This window comes from Callorhinchus milii, unplaced genomic scaffold, assembly GCF_018977255.1.
Source record: "Callorhinchus milii isolate IMCB2004 unplaced genomic scaffold, IMCB_Cmil_1.0 Scaffold26, whole genome shotgun sequence".
NCBI lineage: Eukaryota > Metazoa > Chordata > Chondrichthyes > Chimaeriformes > Callorhinchidae > Callorhinchus > Callorhinchus milii.
The window spans coordinates 1,164,378-1,188,603 of NW_024704767.1; the positions used below are offsets into that span (position 1 = coordinate 1,164,378).

At 43.3% G+C, this 24,226-nt stretch overlaps 1 protein-coding gene across 1 annotated transcript in view; it reads right to left on the reverse strand.

The window, feature by feature from the left end:
* LOC103189352 (WD repeat-containing protein 72) overlaps window positions 1-24,226 on the reverse strand; it is a 166,106-nt gene that overhangs the window by 131,193 nt on the left and 10,687 nt on the right. The window contains exons 13-14 of the mRNA XM_042344020.1: window positions 23,886-24,081; window positions 10,935-11,155 (exon numbers count right to left, since the gene is read on the reverse strand). Coding sequence (XP_042199954.1) covers window positions 10,935-11,155; window positions 23,886-24,081 — 417 coding nt within the window. The remainder of the gene's footprint in view (window positions 1-10,934; window positions 11,156-23,885; window positions 24,082-24,226) is intronic.

Genomic DNA, 24,226 nt, shown 5'->3' on the forward strand with positions numbered 1-24,226 from the left:
CACACTGTAAAGTGGAGTGACTGTATATTTTGTGGGTGAAACGCGGCAGCCAATTGCGCACAGCCAGTGTCCCACAAACAGTCGTGGATCGAGCGACCAAATTATTACTATTATTATTATTAGTATCTGTGGAGGGATTATTACCTCGGGAGAGTGAAGAATTCGCTTTGAAAGCCCGGACCACGAGAGATTAGGATAAAAGAAAGTTGTGGTTTATATCCTCTTAAAACACCAGTTTTCCTTCTATGTCAATGGAATCGGAGTTTCAGCGACATTACCTGAGTCTCGCGTCTCTGAACCCGAATGCGGGGGAATGAGCTCAAATTGCTTGGGCTCAGTTACACAAACGTGCGGACGTCTCACTAAAAGGGTGGCAGAAAAGCGAATTGATAAACACCCTTGTGCTAACAGACGGATTAGTAGCTTTAAAAAAAATTACAGCAGATTGTTCCTGCAAGCCTCGAATAATTAAATAAATGACAGATATCTTTGTCCGTGAAGTGTCCGAGTATTGGACTGCTTGTAAATAGGATATTACACAGCGGGCAACTTCTTTTGTTTGTTGCCACCTTATGCAATTGTGTCTTCTTGCCTTTTAATACCGGAATTTTATTTTCGAACCGTGTGCTTTTTCAAAAAATTGCAAATCACGTTAACATTTTGCAAAGCTCCCAACACAAACACGCACGCACACACACACCCTTCCCCCTGAAGATTCGGAAACGTGCCTTTGACCTGATGGCTCAGGGCCTCGATTCCCAATTGAAAGGTCCGAGGGTCAAATCCTAGGGCTACTTGTCACTCAAGGTTGCTTTGAGTGAGATTTGTCAGTTTACTGGCAGCCAGCACTGCACCAGAAGTGCCATATGGTAGTGGAGTATCCCATGTCGGGCGGGAGGAAGGGCAGGAATCAGCCTGGCTTAGTTGGTAGTGCTCTCGACTCTTGAGTCGCAAGATTGTGGGTTCGAGACCCATGTCGGGACTTTGAGCTCACAGTTTAGGCTGATGCTCCACTGCAGTGCTGGGGATTTAGAAGTCAAACCAATATCCCGCCCGGGGCCTGTTCAGGTGGATGTTAAAGATCCCATGGGACAACCTGTAAAGAGACAGGACTTTTCTAATCTTTATCCCCCGAATAATAGCAGCGCTCCCCTGCAGTGTCAGCATAGACTGTGAGCTCAAAGTCCCCATAACTCTTTGACTCGGTGGGAGGGAATTCTAGCAACTGAGCTCGGATGACACGCAAATTCATTCCAAATTGAGAAATTAATTTCAAGAATTTTCCAAAAATCTCTACCACCTTGCATTGTAAAACAGTGGTTTTCAGGTTAAGTGCATGATGTATTTCAGGCCTCCGATCCTTTCCTGAGCACCGACATTTATTTAATCCTTGAAATCAGGGTACAAACAAGCAAAGTAGACGTGATGTTGCATTTTAAGCTCTTGAAGTGAATTATAGTGCCACTTGCACCTTACCATCAATGGGGTATTCACTATAAAAACTTTGTAGATCTCGAAACAGACACTTATCAGAGAAAGGGTTGACATGAACTTCTACTTGTGGTTATTGATCGACAAGTAGTGCTGGATACAATCATACAATTTACTTACATCTAGTAATGTGTAACTTTTTGTATACCTCTGAGTAACCACTGTACAAACTCTGCCACTGTTAAGCACTCTGAGACGTTACTCTGCGTGGAGGGCACTATATAAGTGCAAGTTGTTTTTGTTGTATACTGAATACTGTAGTTACTGTAGAGTTGCAACTGTTCATCGGATTGGGCTCGAGTTTCCTGAACGATAATACATAACCTGTCAGAAGCTACAAAAATGGGCGAATCTCATATCACACTCAATTCTTACGTTGTCTCAATGCACTGCTTCAAAATCTCTCCCCAATTTATTAAGGTAGAATTACGGCCAGGGCTACTGCTGCACAATTACTGTCTTCCTTCAGTGTAGTTCAGCTTGGCATGTAATGACTTGGTTGGCAATTGAGTTCCATCAGACAGATACATCACTAAACAGAGATCATATTTGCTAAGTGGGAGGAGAGGGAAAGGGTTCAGGCATCTTAGACCATTTATACAGAATACTTGATAGCCCACTGTAACTAGGTAAACACCCCCTACTTTACAGAAATGCCTTACACCCAAGTCAAAATATGTTATCTTTAGCCTATATCCCATTACTTGTAGAGTTGTGAAGACGAGGCTTTGGATTTGAGAATTATTTTTGAATTGGATCCTCAGCTTGCCTAGTTCATGCTGATTTTGTCCATGGCACTTACTTGATAACCCAAATTATAATAATAATAATCCTTGCATTTGATATAGCACCTTACCACATCGTTGAGACGTCTCAAAGTTCTTCACAGAATATACTGTGAAGTGAATTGACTGTGTATTTTGCGGGTGAAAACAATTGCAGTTATCTTTGTAAGGTTAGGGTTTGGGTTAAGCCACCTGCTTCAGTGTCCTCCTCACCAACAAAGGCAGGCTGGCAGATGCCTACAGGGATAGGACTGCCCTAGAAGCATGATGAGACCTTAAGGTCTCTGGGTGGATGTGCCCTAAGTACTCTAACTCATTTCTCTTGGCTATAGATTCCTCAGAATCTGGCTATTTGTCCTCTTAATGTCCATTACAGAGATGTTGGCATCACGAAGGTCATCTTCGAACCCTCTCTTCAGAATTTTCACCCTCCCTCGGGTATTTCTTCTGTACCAGATGGGCGCCCAAGGTATTGGTTCAATCAATACATAGGGCCGGACCTCTGTTTGGAGTTCAGGGAGGGATATGGAGCCCAGCACTGCCAGATGTCACACTCGGACCGGACTGCCCCCTCCACTCCCTCCTCCCCCCAGGCAGATGGTTCTCTGATGGTTTGTGCCTCAGGCTAACCTTCATAAAGAAGCGAATATAAATTCAGGAACAAAAGTAGCCATATTCTAAAGTTTGACGGTCCTCTTCGAAAATGACTCGCAAATAAACTAAAAACACGAGCAACCATCCTTTGCGCATTGACCCTGATCCTATTAATATACTGCTTTATTGTACGTGCGATCTGCAGACTATTTTCTGCAAAAAACATGCTCTAAAACGTGCAGTATTGCTTTTTTAAAAAAAATAAAAGTTGGCGCAAGGCAAACTGCTCCTCATGCAATTAATGTTCTCTCTCCACACCGATATGTCAGCCACAGGGTTCGCAGTATGATTATATGATAATATACAGTCAATACACTTTATAGTGTATTCCGTGAAGCTCTTTGAGACGTCTCGAAGAAGTGATAAGGTGCTATATCAAATGCAAAGATTATTATTACGCTCTTGTTAAAAATTGGTATTCGTTGGAGTCTTTCAGTTTTCTCCAAATCGAGGAAAATAAATCCACATCATTAAACTTTGAGTATTTTAAAAATAATTTGCTGTTATCGTTTTGAACTACAAAAATGGCCAACATCCAAATGCCAACGTAAGGTCAACAAGGACATCACTTTCCGCACCTTGTGCAGGGTTGCCTTGCGCAGGGAGCATCGCTAAAGCCACTTCCTGCGTGACTTTACAACCTGTTATTTTAGTCCAAAAGATCCCTAAAATTAAAAAAAGGTGAAAATAAACATCAATAGGATCCGTCAGAATTTCTTTGAAAATAGAATAGCAGCAAAATCCTAACCACTGTGACCCAAACAAACAATTGAAACTAAGCGATTTCCCCCCCAACTTTGCACAGGCCACCCCTTAAAGTTCGAAGCAGGAGCTGTAACGTTTGCAGATGTGCATTTGTCGTAAGTTGCTGCAGCTTTTGGTCTTTTCGGAGCGGGTTGAAAAGGCACGAGGGTTGCAATCAAATTAACCGAATCTGTTTGCTGCAGTCCATTTGACCCCCTCATCGTCATCTTTTGACCCATGCTGGGATTAGGGTGAAACCAACTGTGGAAAGAAGGGAAATTGAAAAGCTCTTTCTGGTTTGTAGCATTAATTGGACTCAGATAGGAACCTCGAGATGACTCTCTCTGCCATCAAACACCTAGAACTAACAGCACTGCATTTGCACCTGCACTGCAGCTAGACTGCTAGTTCAATCCAGGAGAAACTCCTAAAGCCACCATACTTATCGGCGAAAGGCAACAAAAAAAACCTCAATCTAATGACAAATGTGACATGCGAGGGGGTGGGGGAGAAATGGAACACCAGTCATCTCTGTTGAAAAGTCCTTTCTTCCTGGAGGCAGAGCTGGGGACGAAGGAGAAAGATTGAATGTAAGAATGTGTGCACCCAATGGACAGACATCCCGATGATTGGCAGCATAAATAGGAGACAAATGAGAAAGCCCTCAATTTTGCAGCTGATGCACACAGGAAGGACGCGGGGAGTTCGGCTTACAAAAGAGAAAACATTACCAAGCTAATGGTACAGGCAATCATCTGACCACCGCATATCTCTGCTAGCAGCAGGGCATCCATTTTCAGTTAAGTGTTAGAGTGCCTTTTCGCTTTCTCTAACCACGGCAGGGGTAACAACAACCTATTGGGTGAAAACCCACTGACTGGTAATAAATTACTATATTGGATACCTTTGTTTTCTCCCGCCAATTATTTCACTTTGTATTCCACTATAGTTACCAATTTAAAGCACTGACAGCTTTGGCAATTTTTTTTATCCTGTTGTAGATCAAGCCTGTGTGTTCCAACGGCTTGACTGAGGCCCAAAGAGGTCAAGAGGCCCTTTTGACCTCTGTCAGTTAATATCCATTGACCACTTGCCATTTGGTGCAATCTCAAATGAACAGATGGACACCTTGCAGCCCGCTGTTATAACACCGAGAAAATAAAGATAAATTAAATTAGACTTTAGCTTGGAACCAGTATATGAGGGGCGGGGGGGAGTGAGAGGTGGTGGGTGGGAGGGGCAGGGGGGGAGAGAGAAGATTAGGTATGGGCCGTTTAATAAAATGTGGTTCTCCTCAAAATATGCAATCCCTCCATAAGAAAAACAACAGCATCTTTGGGTTTCCGTAGGTACAAAGAAGTTTTCTGTTAGACTTAAGGGATTTTGATCCTCTTTATATACTGAATATTTTTGGGAGGGACATGATGTAGGCTAAGCATTTTACTGTTTGTGGGACACTGTTGTGCGCAATTGGCTGCTGCGTTTCGCCCACAAAATATAGAGTCAATTTACTTTCCAGTATATTCTGAGAAGTGCTTTGAAACGATTTGAAGACATGGTCAGCGCTATATCAATGCAAGTATCAATATTATTATTAATCATTCTACATGAGAAAAACAATATACATTTATATAGCATCGTTCACATTGGGAGAGTGATTCAAAGAGCTTCTTACTGCTGAATGACAGCCTGAAGTGGGGAGCCAAGGAAGAGTGGGGGGAAAAAGGGTAATCAAGACCCAAAAAGTTATCTTATGGCAGGTTTTGGAAGCAGAGAGGGAGGGAGGGAGGGAAGGGACAAGGCAGAAGGATTGCAGTAACTAGCAAGGTTACTAGAATAGGATGAAAAGCTTTTGACAGCAAGTTGCTCAGAACTGGACTTGAAAGTATAACAGGTACAATTTTGCAGAAGACTTCCACAAACCGGGCCTACACACTGTGTTCACCTACTGCCGTCCGTCTCTGCCAAAGGCAGAAGATAAATGGACTTAGCAGCAACTGAGAATTTTCATCAATCTCTGAGAGTTGTTGGACTAGCAGTGATGGCTGAAATTGCTGCAACATCAGGCCCTAATGCATCGACTTAGCGCTTGAGGCAAGAGTGAGCAAAGTGCTTTCATTGGCATTGCACACGCTCAAGGTCAAGGCTTCCTGGATGCCAGCAGCCAGAGCGGACTATTGAACTGGTTTCGGACATCCTCCCGATGAAGTACCTCGATTGGTGTGACACTGAGAGGCAAAAAAGATCCAAGAACCAAGATCGAGCTCAGTCACTGCTGAGTGAAGAGAATTAACCATGGCTTCATCCACCTCAATCCTTTGAATGGTCCATGTTAGGAAGTGGGTTTTGAGAAACTTTCACCACAAGAGAATGGACAGACCATCTGGAATCTGTCCTGAAATGGAGCTATATACATGTCAGTTGTTATTGTATTGCCAGAACAACCAAGCAGAACCTGGCTTGTAAATGGAGTGGAGAATGCTTAAGACCAATATGTTGGAATTCTGAGTTGTCCAAGACTTTATCCAACACAAAGTACAATATATAAATATAAAAGTTGTTACTGTGTGGCTCAGTTGTCGTATGGAATAAATACTTGAGTGGAAAGAGTTCAAGATTAAAATTGAATCAATGTTGATTTAAGTTTAAGAACAATATACAGCCTACGCTTTGACCCTCTTTTAAAGACTGAACTCAACTTCACCGCCAGATGCTGCCATCACCACTCCCATGTATGAAAGGAACGCAATTTGTACTTGCACAAGATCGATGCAGGAAGCCTTTCGACTCATTTAATCCCTTCCTCCTGGAATATCCAACGCTTAGAAATCATAATAGCAAGCACAGCAGTCACACTTTCCATCAGTTGTGTGAATTGTGCACATCGTTCAAGCTTTTCTCTTTTGCCAGCAGGTTCTGAGAATTGGCTGCAAAGTTTGTCACGTGTGTGGTGTGGACACAGATTGTGTTTGGACGATATGGTCTGCTACACAAACAATTTCATGGCACTTCCACATCCATTTACATTCCACGTTCCTTCCGCCTCCACCCCTACCCTCCACCCCACCAACTCTCAATTCACCAGTGTCGTCATTCCCACTGTGATGGTAATCAATTGTGACAACAATTTACACTGCAAATTGAACAGAAGCCTAGCTTAATACGTCCTTCGGATGAGACATTAAACCAAGGTCCTTTCCCCCTGTTCAGGTGGAAGTTAAAGATGCCATGGCACAATTCGAAAAGAGAAGGGAGTTTCTCCTGCTGTCCTGGCCAACAGATTGCTCAACAAGATAAGGCCCTATATCAAGTGCAAGGATTATTATTAATACATGTCTAGTGCGAAAAAGGTTTAGTGTTATTAATTGAAACATTGACACTCCCATCTGTGTCCACTCTGCTCAGGACTGTGTTATTTACTTACGATGATGTTGAACTAAAAAAAAAAGGGCATAGCTGGTTCTGAGTCATTCATCAGGTTTTAGTTTGTTTTTTTCTCCTTCGTACGAGAATAATGAAATTTATTGAATGTGACAACAGACCCAAACCCTTGCTAGTTATTTGAATGGGGCGAGATCACACAATATAATTTTGCATTCATAACGTTCATCGATTGAACGGTGGAATACTGAATTTATTGCACAGTTTACGGAGACCGAATAGCAAGTATTGTTCATTTTGCTCAGGTCCTTTCTGTTTTCTCTTGGTAACACTCCTCAAATAGACATTGCAGTAGAGTGAGCCACAGCACCACAATCTACACAAACACAAACTACCTTTATAATCTGCAGTTCTGCTAATCTACAGAATTAAACGTGTAGTTAAAGCTGCATTTCCGTACAATGGCTGGATGTCAATTTCTTTAAAAATATTCTTACATTATCTTCCCTTTTATACCAAGTGCCTGAGTTAAACATCACTCCATCAGGGATCAAAATAGGAGTGAGACAGTAAATGTACTTCATTTTCGCTTTCACATGAAGGTAATTTTCAAGGTGGAGATCAAAGTTGAAAGTATTTTCCCACCATTTCAAACCCAGGTAATGAATCAAAATGTTATTTGCAAGCGCTTTGAGACGTCACAACGATGTGATAAGGCGCTATATCAAATGCATGGATTATTATCATTATATGACAGATAGTGATAGAAAAAAAGCAAACCCTGAACTTTTTGAGATTGTTAAAGACATTAGTTTTTGGAAGTACCTTTCCCCCTTGAGTAAGATTAAAAGCTATGGCCTGAGACTTCAGAAGTCCTAATCTTTGGTTACGAATACTGTCTCTGTCTCCTGTCGGTATTCGGCAGAAGAATTGTTCCAACCTCAGAGCAGTCTTGGTCAAAGCAACTTCGGTTACATTCGTGAAAAAGCTGCCACCTGCCTTCCAGTCATCTTCACAGCAGCTTATACATGCTCTACTGTATCCCGAATAGCCTCCCAGTCTATCTCTATTGGTAGCTTTGACATTCTGTCAGTTGATGTCAAAGCAGTGGTTACGGCACACTGGAGATTTTCATGGAACAAATGAAGCTCTTTAGTTGGAAACTAAAATGCAATGCTCCATCTTCATTTACATTACATGACTGCCTTATAGGGTTTGTGGACTTCTTTCATGGAAAGATCAATATAAGAGCAATTCACTAGCCAGAGCCAGTGTCTGGAACACAGAAATATAACAAGAGAGTGTGCATTGCCACCGGCTCCCTGCAATGTCTGTTTTTTGCTGCAATGTGTGTTTTAGCAATTAAAGGAGTTCCTTTGCACTATGCATCTGGATAAAACGTCTCTTACGAGGTTTGCACCGTTAATTCTGACAGAGTAGCTGATTATATAACTAACAATCCTTGCATTTGATAAAGCATCTTTCACGTGAGAAGAACATTTCAAATCACAAAGTGCTTTGCTAGGGTTTATTGTAAAGTGGAGTGACTGCGGATGCTGTGTGTGAGGATGGGTCTGGGATGAGCTGGATATGATACATTAAACACCTGTGGTAATACAATGCTCAATACTTTAGACTTTAAACGTTTCTCAACAGTAAATAAATATTCAGTGGCTGGCAGTCTGCCAATAAGCGCCACACCAGCCCCCCCACCCCACCACTCTACGTTTCTCTGTCCATTTCATGTATGAATCCGGCAGAATGTCTGGTAACCCTTACATTAATACAAAGTGCCATCTATTGGCAAGGTAGGTACATAGCACAGCATTCAGAGCTGGGTTGAATCTCTGTGATAATTTAAAGACTCCCTTTTCCTTTCAAACAGTGTCATGTCATCTTTAACATCCACTTGAACAGGCAAACAGGACCTCCGTTTAAAGTCTCATCTCAGGATGGCACCTCCGACATTGCAATGGAGTATCATCTTAGACTATTTCAGTTCCAAGTCCAGACATGGGGGTTGAACCCACAACCTTCTAAGTCGGAGGGGAGAGGGCTCACAATTGAGCACAGATTTAAGCATTCCTGCATCTTTTGGGGGAAAATCAATTCATACAATGCAATCCAGAAATATCCCTTTAACTCCTCGTTTTGTAATGCGTTGCAAATTGTTAGCCCTGAAAGGATTTGCTATCCAACATTTGTCTACTCCTGAAATAAGTCTGAAAACAGCTATGTTGGTATTTCACATTCTGCCATAACCATGAAAAACCACAGAATAGAACAGTGCAGCAAGAGCCTTTTTGATGTGTCTAATATAATTAACGCGCAAGTAGAAAACCACATAATTTCAGCCAATTCCAACAGAAAACTGAAGATTTTCTTATATAAATCATCGCAACAGAAAGCAGGTTGCCAGGTCCAAGAACCAAATATTGATTTGTGTGTGTGTGTGTGGTACAGTAAAAAGCATCTCCTTGCTATTTGGTTGCTGTCAGAGACACTGTTTAATAGCTGGAGTCAAATTGCACTATTTACAGCAAGGGATCCTGACAAGTGGACCAGAAGTATTCTCTGAAAATGGTGTTACACCACCACACGACTTGATTTGATGAAGAACTTTCATCTTTGAATTGCTTTACCCTTTCAGACTGCCTTACGCCTCCTCCTCTGCTTAAACAGCCCCACCCATCAAGCTTTCTCAACAGCGAGGAACAGACAAATCGGACGCCTGAAACAAAATCTTTTCCTTTGGAGGTGGCAGAATCCCGTGGCAAAAAAATAAGATCGTTTGAATCAGTCACTTAAGCACATGTAGCCTGCACTGTTTTCCCGGCGTTGACAATAGACATTATACATTAATCACCACCACTGAGCAAAGTTGTGCGAGAGAAGATTGGTCACTCACTCCACGGCTATTTGCGAGCCAATCGCCGTGGAACAGAATTGCCTGCCACGTGCACCCACAAGGTACACACGGTCAATCTGCTTTACAGTGTGTGCTGTGAAGCACTTTGAGGCGTCCTCCCAATGTGAAAAGACAAGCGTGTATTCGGGTGATTTGTCACAGTGCCGAGGACACTTGGCCTCTTGTCACTCGGGAGCTCTGTGGCACACGCCACACAAAGCCCAGCTGAAAGGGCTAAAGCCGCATGAAATCAGAGCGTTCACTCCCATTGTGCTAGTCAGGGTGACACACGTCTCAGGCAATAGTGGTAACAAATGCTGAATACCAATTCATACCCTGGGCTGCTGGCCCTTTTAGAGTACGTATAGCTCTTTAATACTGTGTGAGCACAGTAAATAATAATAATGATAATATTCCTTGCATTTGATATAGCGCCTTATCACCTCTTCGAGATGTCTCAAAGCGCTTCACAAAATATACTTTAAAGTGAATTGTGGGCGAATATATACCATGAAATTTTATATATATATATACACATTTATGTATAAAATTTATGTATATATTATGTATAAAAATACTCCCATATCTTCTACACATGGCACAACTTGCATAATAGATCGCAGGCTTTGTGTTGTCATGTTGTGCAGATGCGCTCTCTCCTCCATACTAAATACTAACATTTCCCAACACCTCTCACTGAGGCAAATTCTGCAATTTACAGGTTTTACAGCAAAGTCCAGTTTGTCAACGCTACATTTTCAACACCAAAGTCGGGCAATGCTGGCACATTGCTTCAAGAAGACGTTGAAATCTTTATAAGTCCTCACCGTCACTGGTAATTCTTAACCAACAGATGGATGTTAGAAGCAATACCAACCTGGTTGTTACTCTGTTGCTTAGCAGCCTAATAACATCCACCGTCGCGAACTTGCAGGGACGTCAGTCACAACCACTGGGAGAGAGACATTTACCTTCTCTGAATACTTGGAAGTGTCTTCAGCCTGGAGCGGGGGTGGTGGGACACCGAATCTGCTGCATTGCCTGGCGTTGGCGGCTTTCTTCTTGGTTGGATCAAAAGGCCTGGCTCCCGCTGACAGCGACTCCGGTGTGTGCACGGACGAGGCTGGGGAGTATTCGCAGAGACTCAGGATTGACTTGGCCGTGTTGCCGGTCTCGTGCCGATCCAGGGCACCTGGCGAGAAAAGAGTTAACGAGGCTTTCGACACCATGAGGACCCATGAGCTCCTATTGAAGAACAGCACCTCACCCACCACCCCCCACCCCCAACCCAGCACTACACTAGAGGGCCAGCCTGGACTATGTGTTCAAAGTCCCCATCTGGCACTTGAAACCCCAACCTTCTGACTCAGCGGCAAAAATGCTACCAACTGAGCCAGGCTGACACATGGGTACGAATTCCAGTGGACTTACATGCATCGGCCTTTGGGAGTGTCAGCCACTAATCTCTATAAGATGTGCCTCACAGAAGCATTACTTATCCATTCCCCAGCATTGAATTCACAGGCAATAAACACAGATAGAGGCAATGATCAGGTTAAGGGGTACGGTTGCAAGGCCTCTGGAATGTGCCACTTACTCCCCTCCTGCACTGGTTCCTCAAGCGTGTGTGTACGTCTGTGCGCATGTAATGTGTGCGCGTGTGTTTGAGAAGATAACACGAGGAGCTGTAGAAAGAAAGCGTTAAGTTGTTTTTTTTGGAAAGAAGCTCCTAAATCGATTAAAAAAATTTTTTTTACCAATCTAATTTATTGCAACGCTCCAATTATATTTTTCCTTCGCCCACACATGCCCCCATTCTTCCCCCCCACCCCCCACCCCACCCCCCTCACACTTCCCCCAGGTTATTTATAGCTCAGTACAACCATAAATACTGTACTACACAGTCCCAGCCCACAATTTGTAATGTCACAATGCAGGCAGCATCCAATCCCTGAGGGAAATGTGCAAGAGACAACATTTTTAAACCTTATCGTTTAATAATTTATAATCTCTGATGCACTTACCACCTATTTCCACTTTGTGTTTTACATATTTTTCCTGTTGACCGCTCCCACATTTACATTCACTCGGGCTCCCAACCACCCTCACCATGAGACCAGCGAGCAGGCAGGAGCACTCCAGCGTGTACATCATCAGCAGCTCGCATTTATTTAGCGCCCTTCACGCAGGGCAGGGTCTTGGAGCGCTCGCAAGCAAAAGGCTCGTGGGAACACGGCATTCCTCAGGACTGCGATGGTCTGCTTTATAGCCCGTTTACACTGAGCACTCGGTCTCGACCGTGCTACAGATATTGAACCGGCCAGGAAGAGAGGCCTAGGGCAACTTTGGTTGGGTAATGTACACCACCAGTATTCAACTAAGGTCTTTCAGTCACACATGTAAGCAATATGTCATTTCAGTCAATGACGTGGACTGCCTTTATCACACAGGTGTAGAACTAGACGTTGCGATGACCTGGACATTGTTGCGTAATGTCTCTCAAAGCCCTTCGCAGGTTATTTACAGTCGAGTGTAGTGACCGTTTCGGTCGGCAAATGCAGCAGCCGTTTTCACACAGTAAGGCCCCACAAACCAACAAGCAAGCAAACAAACAAACAATCAGGAAAGGAAATGATCAATTAACTTGGAGGTTCAGCAACGATCGTTTGGGAGAAGTTTCCCTCTTACCTTGTCAAAGAGAGTCGTGGGATCTTTAGAAAGTTGGGGCCTCGGTTTAATCTCTCACTTGAACGGCGGAATCTCTGACAACTCAGGGGAGGTGGGTGCAGATGCATTTTAAGAAGGGTGGGAGACAAAAAATGGGGAACTATTTTTCCCCAGAGGGAAAATTCTAGAGCCCTTAATTAGGGACGTTGTCATGGGGTACTTAGAAAATCACAACATGATTAGGCTAAGTCAATATGGCTTTATGAAAGGGAAATCATGTTTAACAAACCTTTTAGAGTTTTTTGAGGATGTGAGTAGCAGGTTAGATAGGGGGGAACCAGTAGAGGTGGTGTATTTGGATTTCCAGAAGGCATTCGACAAGGTGCCACATAAAAGGCATAAGATTAGAGCCCATGGAATTAAAGGTAATATATTAGCAGGGATTGGAGAGTGGCTAACAGGAAGAAAACAGAGAGTAGGGATAAACGGATCCTTCTCAGATTGGCAGGATATGACTAGTGGAGTGCTACAAGGATCAGTGCTTGGGCCTCAATTATTTACATATCAATGATTTAGATGAGGAAATAGAACTTAACATATCTAAATTTGCGGACGATACGAAGCTAGGTGGGAGAGTAAGCTGTGAAGATGACATGAGAAGAATGCAAAGGGATATAGACGGGTAAGGTGAGTGGGCAAGAAGGTGGCAGATGGAGTATAACATGGGGAAGTGTGAAGTTATTCACCCAGGTACTAAAAATAGAAATGCGGATTATTTTCTAGAGGGAGAGAGACTAGGTAGTGTTAAATGTTCAGAGAGATTTGGATGTCCTTGTACACCAGTCACAGAAGGTTAGTATGCAGGTATAGCAAGCAACTAGGAAGGCTAATGCCATGTTGGCGTTCTTTGCAAAAGGGTTAGAGTACAAGAGTAGGGAAGTCTTGCTGCAGTTGTATAAGGCCTTGGTGAGATCGTATCTATTTTGTGCAGTTTTGGTCTCCTTATTTAAGAAAGGACATACCTGCCTTAGAGGGGGTGCAACGTAAATTCACTAGGTTGGTTTCTGGGATGAGGGAGGTTGACCTATGAAGATAGGTTGACTAAACTAGACCTATATTCTCTAGAATATAGACAAATTAGAGGTGATCTTATAGAAACCTATAAGATTCTTAAGGGTCTTGACAGGGTAGATACCATGAGACTGTTTCCCCTGGTTGGAGAATCTAAAACTGGAGGTCATAGTCTCAAGATTAAGGGTCAGCTTTTTCTAACTGAGTTTGAAATATTTCTTCATTCAGAGGGTAGTGAATTTATGGAATTCTCTACCCCAGAAGGCTGTGGATGCTCAGTCCTTGAACATATTCAAGACTGAGGTTGATAGATTTCTAAAGGATAGAGGGATTAAGGGATATGGTGCGAGGGCGGGTAAATGGAATTAGGTTAGAAGATCAGCCATGATCTTATTAAATGGAGGGGCAGGCTCGAGGGGCCGAATGGCCTACTCCTGCTCCTACATCTTATGGTCTTATGGTCTTTTTAGTACTCTACATCACTAAGTACTTATCGAACTATGTCACAATCAAATTTACACAGCCCAACAACCGCATCAATTATTCACCAGAAGCAGGGGACTGACTGACTGACTGCCCCTGAGCTTCGCGCCTTACAATGTACACCTTTGGAAACCAATACAAATTGAGCAGCTTGCGCTGAATTCACAGAAGCTAGAGTTTGATGGTTTCTATTCACACGGAGCCTTAGGCATCAAATCAGTGAGCGGTCAGTGTGCACCTTTTGAAGAATCCTTTGCTCGCCAAGTCTCCGTCTGAAAGAAAGCGTTTGAAAGCTGCTCAATGCTGCCCCGTGAGCCTCATTCCTCCAACTTTACCATTATCTGCCAAAAAAAACTAGGAATAAAGTAAAAGCTCAACAGCAAGTCAGCTGTCATTCCACAAAATCTTTCACAGCTAATGTCTTTTTTTTTTAAACAAGATGTACACAAACTCACATGTCCAAGTGTCAAATAATGTGAGTTTTCTAAAGCTTTTCAATAATATCCCAAACTGGCCAGACAGTCACTGTACCTTACATCAATTTCTCTGAAGCACTTTGAGACGTCATGAAAAGCGCTGTATCAAACACAAGGATTATTGTTATCACTCTTATTGCACTCACTTGAGCACTTGTTGAATTAACTTGCCAATACCCCTGACAATTTAACTGGTATTAGACTCAAAGGCATAGACTCAAGTTTCATCCCAACTTTTTGCTATCAGTAATGTCCTCTTACACTTATCATTATTCTCCTGTATTGCAGTTGTGTATGATATTAAACACCTTGTAAATATATTTTCTGGTCAGTGTGGCTCTCATTATCTGGGGTGGTAAATGTACAATAATAATCCTTGAATTTGATATAGTGCCTTATCACGTTGTTATGACATCTCGATACGCTTCACAGAACATATATAAGGCAATGCATCAAATGCAAGGATTATTACTGATTGACGTATTTTATTGACGTCCCCGTTAAGATTTCAAACATTTGCCTTTGTAAAGTTCCAAAAACACTGTGGAATTCAACATAACAGAAAGAGAGCGCGAGAGAAAGCGAAAGATGAATGTATTCCTCTCCTAAAGGGCTGTACAGAAAAGTTAGTGAAATTCTGAGGAGATTTAAACGTGCTTCAATTCTGCCAATTCAATTCTCTTGTGTTCTGCTACATCATCTTAAAGAGGCATTGCATTGGCTGTGTACTGAGTTGCTGTGCTTTGGATGTTATTCTCTGAAAGAGAATTCAGAGCAGGCAGGATAATGCAGTGTGTGAGTGAGAATAAATAAATGTCCACATAAAATACTTGCACGATCATAATTCCATGACCCAATTTGAGGAGAAACGTGCAGGTATATTGTACATCACAGGTTTTACGTTAGAATCAATAATACCATAGATCCACCCTATTGGAACTGGCAAAATCTGTGTAAGAAATCTACACATGCGATTTCTCCAGGCCTTTGATGGCCTTACATTATATGAAGGTGGGTGTCAGTGGAAGGGGCAAGGGGTAAAATGATCGCAAGTTTCACAATCCATCCTAATTTCTAAGTACCCTTGAGAAAAACTAAAAGTAAGAGAGCAAAAAGGAGAGAGAGAGAGAGGTGTGGGGAGGGAGGGGAGGGAGAGGGAGAGAGAGAGAGAGGGGGCGGTTGGTGGGGGGGGGGGGCAAGGAAAAAGGACAATTCACAATACGCGGCAGTCAATCATGATGCTTGGTCACTCAGCCCAATTGAACAGGCCTCGTTTATCATCAGTTACAGATGAAGTTCATTGTCTGGGCAGCAAGATTTCAATGCACATCGACCTATTGTGCCCCTCTCTAACAAAGCCATTTCACACTTACTGCACCTTACTCCACCAAATACAGAAACAGCTGAAAGTCTGGCCAGGCCACCAGACCCCTAAGGTAATAGAGTTTGTTAACTAGAAAATCCTGAAGACAAAAAAAAAGGGAAAACAATGAAGCTCTCTCTCACACACACACACACACACACAATTTCTATGTGTGTATATATATATAAATAAAACATTTTAACATTGACTTGTTTCTCATGGTTCTGAGAAGACTCCTTAGCGATTCACGTGATCTTGATAGTGAATTAAACCTACTTTTAGGAGGCGGATTAATAAGTACGGATCCAGTCCTTGCATTGAGAAAACCTTAGGCTACGGAGAATGCATTTAGAAACATCAGTGACCACCGCGACCTTGACCCGAGCTCCATCACAGCCTCCAGCACATGAAAGGCAACTACAGGATTTATCAGCCAGGCCACATTTGTCCGCTCAAATCTAATTCTGACCGATGACCTGGAGAAAAATAGAGGGAAAGACAATGATAGCGACTGTAAATCACTAATATTTGCAAGGACAAAAAGGTCAAAATGAATGAATTATGATGGTGTAAAGCAAATAAGTTACCGGCAGCAACCCAGTGAGATTGTTTTTTAAAAAAAGAGAAAATAAACGGCATTTTGTTTTGGTTTGAACCCTTCATTTTAGGGTTTGGCTCTTCGACCGCTGTGATAATCTTGCGAGCAGGATGCGTTGCAAAGTTCTCGAGTTGAGAACACTGGTTGATTTTTAAGCGGGGCTATTTGGGCTCTAAGTCCAGCTGCTATCCGTTAGCGCTTCCCACTTTCGGATTTTCTTTAAACGTTCTTCCGAGAGCATTTTCGGAGCAACTGGGATGAACAAAACATTAAGAGAGAGGCGAAGCGAGGAGAAATTTCTTGTCTGGATCACTAGATTCCTCAGATTAAAACATTCGGCAAATGTGTTTTTTTTCTTCTTTAGATTTCAATTCCAATTTCTTTCAAGTTTCCCAAAGAGAGGAGAACCTGATAAATTAACACTGTGGTTTCGTTCCTTGGTAACTGAATTCTGGGGTGGAAATTCTAACAGGATTCCAGATTTAGGAATCCCAGATTTGGAAATCTCATCGGGAAATACTGCAAATTAGATCCCGATAGACTACATTTTAACAAACAAAATTCACCAGTTTCTTAATGATATCTAACCGGCCATTGCTTTTGTATTGTATTCTGAATGCAAGGATTGGATACGTACTTATTAATCCACCTCTTAAAAGTACGTTTAATTCACCATCAAGATCATGTGAATCGTTAGGTTTAACATGGGTCTGCACTTGCTACAGATTGAGACAGCAAGTTACTACAGCTCATTGCTGTGGGCAATAGGAGTCTTGCCTCCATGCTACATAGTCCAAGGGCTGAGGCAGAAAGTTTCCTGAGTTTTCATGAGTTAACAGATGTCAGCCTGGCTCAGTTGGTAGCACTCTCGCCTCTGAGTCAGAAAGTTGTGGGTTCAAGCCCCCAAGTCAGATTTTAGACTCACATTGTCCAGGGTGACACTTGAATGCAGTGCGAGGTGGAAACGCTGCTTTGTCACAGGTGCCGTCCTTCAGATAAGATGTTAAACTGAGTTCCTATCTGCCTGTTCAGATGAACGTTAAAGATCCCATGGCACTGCTTAAAAAGAGAAGGGAGTTTCTTCCGGTGTCCTGGCTAACAATCTCCAAATAAAATCGGTCACTCACTTCATTACTGCACACAAATAGGCTGCCACGTTTGCTTAACAAAATATACAGTCACTGCACCTCACAGTAAAATCCTAAGAAGCACTTTGAGACATGATAGGCACTATTATTATTACACATCACAAAAGTCAAGGTAAGCACAAAAATTCCTGCTCCTGTGGCACATCCTCACACCTAAAATGCGCGCGTGTTAAATTATTACAAGATGCATCTCGTGCAGATTTAATGCCATGAAATCTGCCGTCCGAAAGGCAGGTCTCGGAAGTTCCACCACTTAAACAGGACTCTTTAGCTCATGCACAATATGGTCGGTTGTTGGGTTTGCCAATATTAAATTAAGATCAAGTACCTGGAAGGCGAACCACCTCTTAAATAAATTGTTTGGTCCATAATCCTGCAAATAGTTGGAGTTGGAGTTAAATAAGAGCGCACAGAATGGTGTTTGGACTGTAACCCAGGTGTAGGTGGTGAAATCATAGTGTTGTAAATGCTGGTTTACCCCAGCCCCAATTCCGTGTCCATGAAAGCCATTCCCTGCCAACCTGTTGAATATGGAATCTGTTCCACAAAGAAGATCAAAGTTAAGAGTGACAAAACTACAAATTAGTTGAAATTGCTCTATTCACTTTGATCATTCAGTATGTTCACCTGCAGAATATCACACAGTGCATCCTTTGAAGCGCTTTGAGATATCCTCCCCCCCCCACCCCCCAACCCCCGACACGAAAGGTGTTATATTAAATGTAAGGGTTATTAATATGATACATCAAAGAAAACTTTTAGGATGATTTTCTGATATGACATGCCCTCTCTATGTTATTCTCCTGGTGAACAGAGAACTACCACTCAATAACACCAGACTTTGTTAACCCTTTATTCAATGCATCATCAGGGAGCACTTACTTAACACAGGATCAGGGAAGCCTGTAAATCCAAACAGCACTTAGAAAGAAGGCCCTTAACGCAATAACACAGTCCCTCGGCATTTACGTGAAGGCATGAAAACCCTACAGGAATTGGGGGTTCGAAACTGGCACATTCAGTGTGATAGATATCGAATGTCCTGTTAAATTGACCTCAACCTGACATTTTATGTTGATTTGTTTTCAATTTGGAGGGACAAAGAGGTATGAGGAAGGCACAGACATTCGCAGGACATTTAACTTGACTCTGGGCACCGAGCAGTGGAAGAAGCAAAAGATAAGCCAAGAAAGAGATTTGGCAACCAGAGAGATTGCCAGATTTCACTTTCCCGCTTGGTTGTTGATGGTGAAGCACTCTGACAGCAAAGAATTGGTTAACAGCAGTTCTTTTACACAGTAAAGTAAACTTCTAAAGGGCAGATACTGCACCACTCGTACTTTTGTTACAATGCAGGAGTTTGTTTGTTGACTATGTTTAACAGACGTTTGTGAAAAGTGTGGGGAAGATAGAAATAAAAATCATAATAAAAATTAAATTAATCCATTAATTTGTAGGTTAAGTTATAAGAATATATGAGTTTGACTATAAAATACAGTCTCTACACTTTGCAGTGAAACTTATGAATCACTTTGAGATGTTTTGAAGACCCTGTATCAAGGGTTATTAATTATTATTATTATATAGCACCAATCTGCTTTTTAGCTGTCTATTGGATCAGTAAATAACAATCCTACCGTAATCCTTGCATTCGATGCAGCGTCTTTCATGTCGTGAGGACGTCTCAAAAGTGCTTCAGAGGAGTTATTGGAAGGTGTCGTGACTGTGTATTTTGCAGACAAAATGTTGGAATATTTCAGTATATTTAAAACCTGCTGCGGAATGGGACTTGTCTCATCCATCAAGATCTGGATCAAAGATTTCCCCCCACACCTGTCATATTTCCCCTGGTTCATCACAGAGACTTATTTTTCTTGGGCGTCAAAAAATACTCACTTAAATTATTTTCTCTCTCTCTCGCTGTCTCTCACAAATTCACCTGAAAAGGCCAGTGTTATTATAAGCACAAGATGTCACGAGAAGCCATGACGTGTGATGAATACCTCCAACTCTGGAGGTAACCATCCCTCACTCGCGACACTGTCACTCATGACTTATCTGGTCAGGATCACTGTTGGGGACATCCATCAAAACAGCGAGTCACATCCTTCAGTTTCTTTTAATTAAAAAACATATTCTTAAGAGCCGAATAAAATATCAACGGCGGCCGGCTGCAGAAGTAATTGAATGTTAAACAGCCGGCTTTGTATGTATCAGATTGGGAGCATAAAGGCACAACAAATAACATACGTTTGAAATCATTGGGAGTAGTTGTCTCTGCTCGGTGTATATGGAAGTGGGCAATAAATCAAGCCCTGGTATTGACTAATGTAACTGGGTACATTACAAGATGTCACACTTCTTAATTGGATGGGGATGGAAAATCATCAAAGGGAATTTGCCCAAATGACTTTCCGCACTCAATCTTGATAAACACTTCAAGATGCTTTCATGAAAGAAACTGAACAGACTGCTCGGAAATGTAAATCTTTCAGTGCTAAAGACCCCGCACTGAACCACCAGCCTGCTCCGAGACTCATACAGTGTCTAGACCAAGGCCTGGCTGTCCGCAGTATTTAGGTATAATCCTTCCCTTGACCCTCTTACTAGGCAACTCAAGGGTCAGTGAGGAGCTTGATAGCAAGGCTACTGTCTTTGCCACAACCACTATAGCTCTGGAATGCTGTCCCTCAATCCAAGTTGTTGTTGCTGTTTAGTTAAATCAACACAGAAGTCACCCATTGCTTGGACGGGCTGACTCCCAGGAATCCTCTTATACCTCTCGGCTAGGGGGCAGTCTAAGAACCAGGAGACTAGAAAAAAAATCCCAAGCGTTAATCTCAGACACTCAAACCCCAGAATGTGAGTTTCACAATGGGATGAAAAGATACCCCGCCCAACCTTTAAACACCTCGCAGAAAGGGTCCCTACCGATACGATGCACTTTACAGTCTGTGTATCCTGTGAAGCGCTTTGTGATGCCTTTGTGATAAGGCGCTATATCAAATGCAAGGATTATTATTAGTGACTAATGGTAGTGGTTTGTGACCAGAACTGGATTTTGCTGTAACCTTGCATCCACCCCCACCCTTTCAAACCCAAACTAATGAAAGTTAGAAAAGTGCAAAACACCATGACATATGCACTAAATTACGACAGACTACCACACTGCACTGACCTCGAATACTTGTCATATGGAAAAACTAATGATCAGGAGAGAGGGCAAATTCATTCTTTCATAGACCTCACTTAGGCTTACTGTGACCTTGTGTAACATTTAGGCTTGACATTTTTATTGATTAGACCTAGCAGCTAATGCACTGTGTGTTGTGCCTGGTACCTTGTCCCTCTCCTAAGGCGTTTTTCTCCCCCCCCCCCCTCCTCTCTCTCCCTGACATCTTAATTTAAACCGCTCGCTTTAAACCACAAGCAAAGAACAAAAGAAATGCGAGATGCCTGAATTGACCAGCAAAACGAAACAACAAGAGCCCTCAATGTTGTTGACGTAGAGCATTTTCCTCATTGCTTTCATGCATTCCAGGACTGCAGCTCACAGCTCACAGCCACTGTTCCCTACATGGTATCCGTCTCCCCCTTACGCCCAGCGAAACCCGGATCCAGACGGAAAACAGCTGTGGAGTGGACCCTGCTCTGGGGATCAAGGATTACACCAAGTTACACCAGGAGCGTCAGATCCAGATGCAAATTTGGGCCAATCTATCTCCCTTTTGGTACATTGACGTTTTTAGCTCACGTGCCTTCAATTTTGCGGTGCTTCTTAACGGGTTTCTTAATCAAGAACCGATAACAGGAAGGAAGGAAGTGGGTGTGCAAGGCACTGTGACATGAGAGGGAATCAGATCATCTTGCATCTGGATCCCCAGCTCTCATTGTCACGAATATACGGATTTTTTAGTTACGAATCTCCCAATTCCCCATACTTTACCCCCTTATCCTTTTATTAGGTATTAGACAGGCTCAGTTGGTAGCGTTCTTGCCTCTCAGTGAATTCAAATCAGGAAGTTTCAGTCCCCAGTTCAGACTGACACTCAACAACAACAACAACAAGATTCCATTTATTGAGCGCCTTTCACGTCGGGAGGACGTCCCAAGGCGCTGTACAGTTACGTCAAGACCCGAGCAGGGGGGAAATGGTCAGGGTGAGAGGAGGGAAGGGAGGGAGCGAGGAGGGGGTAGAGATTCGAGAGAGGAGCTGAAGGTTCGGTCAAAGAGAAAGGTCTTGAGACCGGCCTTGAAGGAGGAAAGGGAGGAGGCGGCGAAGGCACTGGGGGATAGAGTTCCAGAGCCTCGGGGCTGAGAGGCTGAAGGCCCGGCCACCGATGGTAGGGCGGTTGGGGTGGGGGATGTGGAGCAGACCGGAGCCAGAGGAACGGAGGGTACGGGCAGATAGGTAGGGGGATAGTAGGTTGGAGAGGTAGGAGGGAGCAAGGCCGTGAATGGCCTTGTAGGTGAGGATGAGGATCTTGAATTCGATCCTATGGGGGATGGGGAGCCAGTGGAGGCGAGCGAGGGTGGGAGTGATGTGGTCCCGAAGCCTGGTGTGGTACAGTACACGAGCTGCAGAGTTCTGAATGACCTGCAGCTTGTGGAGGGAGGTGGCGGGAAGGCCGGCGAGGAGAGAGTTCCCATAGTCCAGCCTTGAGGTGATAAAGGCGCAATACTCCCGCGCAATACTGGGGGCTCTGCTACATTTGTCAGAGGCACTGTCCTTCGGATGAAACATTAAACCAGATGGGGGATGAAGATCCCATGACACGATTGAGAAAAGGGAAGGCAGTTTCTCTCTCCCGGTGTCCTGTCCGGCAATTACCCAAATAAAATTGGTCACTCACTTCAAGGTTATTTATAGAGACGTGGCTGTGTGCAAAATGGGCTGCTGGGTTCGTCTACAAAACACACTCTAGTCACTATACTTTACAGGAATCCCCTGAGAAGTGCTTTAAACCATTGAGACATTTTGGATACTGAAATCAAATGCAAGGTTTATTTATTTTACACGACTGCTTCACTTCTTATACAACTTCGGGCTAAGGATGTTTAATCTGATGTGAATGTAGTGTTACTCTATGACATGTTGGCAGAGTAAGAGTTAACAAAGAAGCAAGGCTACATTATGTGCTCTGAACTAGGTGTGCAAACCCTGTTATCCCATTGTTTGCTGCTACAAAAAAAAGATATGCAGAAAACGGGATATCAGTGTCACAGGTCTATATTAATAAACAAAAGATGTTAGCTCATTGAAAGAAATGTATTGATCTCTATTCTCTCCACCATATAAAGCGAGCTGACTCCACAAAAGTCCACTCACCTCAGTCTCCCTAATAAGACTAAAAACCATAGTGATAGAATGTTTTGACATCATCTGATTAGATTTACACTGTAACTTCCCCCCATACATACAGAGTACTCTGGCATCGAGATGGGAAGGAGTCTTTAGCTTGTGAGTGAAATGAGATCAAGATTCAATTGTCCTGGAAGCTTGGACTAGAGAGAGAGAGAGAGAGAGACTGAGCTGAGCTGTGGCGATGGATGGGGTGAGGAGGGGAGTGGGGGGGTGGGGGCTTCCGTCAGGCTGGCTGACATCATGTGCGGTTCAGGATAAATATGAACGGAATAAATTTTACAAAGAGCGCACATCTTTATGTTCGGTTATTAACTCCTGTCTTGTGATGAAGCACAGCCCATAAATTCTTTTAAGAGGGAATGAGATGCGTGAACGTAAAAGGCAGAGTGAAGGGTTACGGGGAGTGGGCAGGAGGGTGGGGGGTGGGGGTGGGTTGGGAGGGCTGCGTTAGAGTGAAAGGCTCATGTGGATAGAAACACCAGCACAGACCTGATGATCTTTCTCCCCACCCCCAGAATGACTGACTCAGCCTTGCTGTGTGCTCGTTAGGTCAGGGTATTCAAGGGGTACAGGGCAATGGCAGGTAATTGGGGTTGAGGTACAAATCAGCCATGATCCTATAGAATGGCGGAACAGGCTCGAGGAGCTAAATGGCCCACTCCTATTTCTACGCCTCCACGTTTCCTCGCGCTCTCACCCTCACTGCCATCAGTGGCCGAGCCGTCAAAAGATTTGAGAAAAGCTCCCGTACCAGTCTCGATGTCCCAGACGTAAACCGAGCCATCGTCACATCCGACCACCATGAGGTCCTCTCCCGGACGCCACTTGATTGTCCTCACGGGGGAGAGGTGTTTCCTCGCGTGGATCAGGCTCGTTCGGCATTGGAGGCTGAGCAGAGCTACAGAGTTGTCGTTTGCTAAGCAGCAAATACTCTGCTGCACCTCGGGCTGATGGTTTAGAAAAGGCGAGACACGTTGCAACTTTAGTTTAGATTGTATATTCCAGCCGCAGATCTGATCTGGGGGCCACTAAATTATAATTCACACTTCTTTGCTTACCTCTGGAACTCCCTGCCTCTACCCCTCCTCCTTA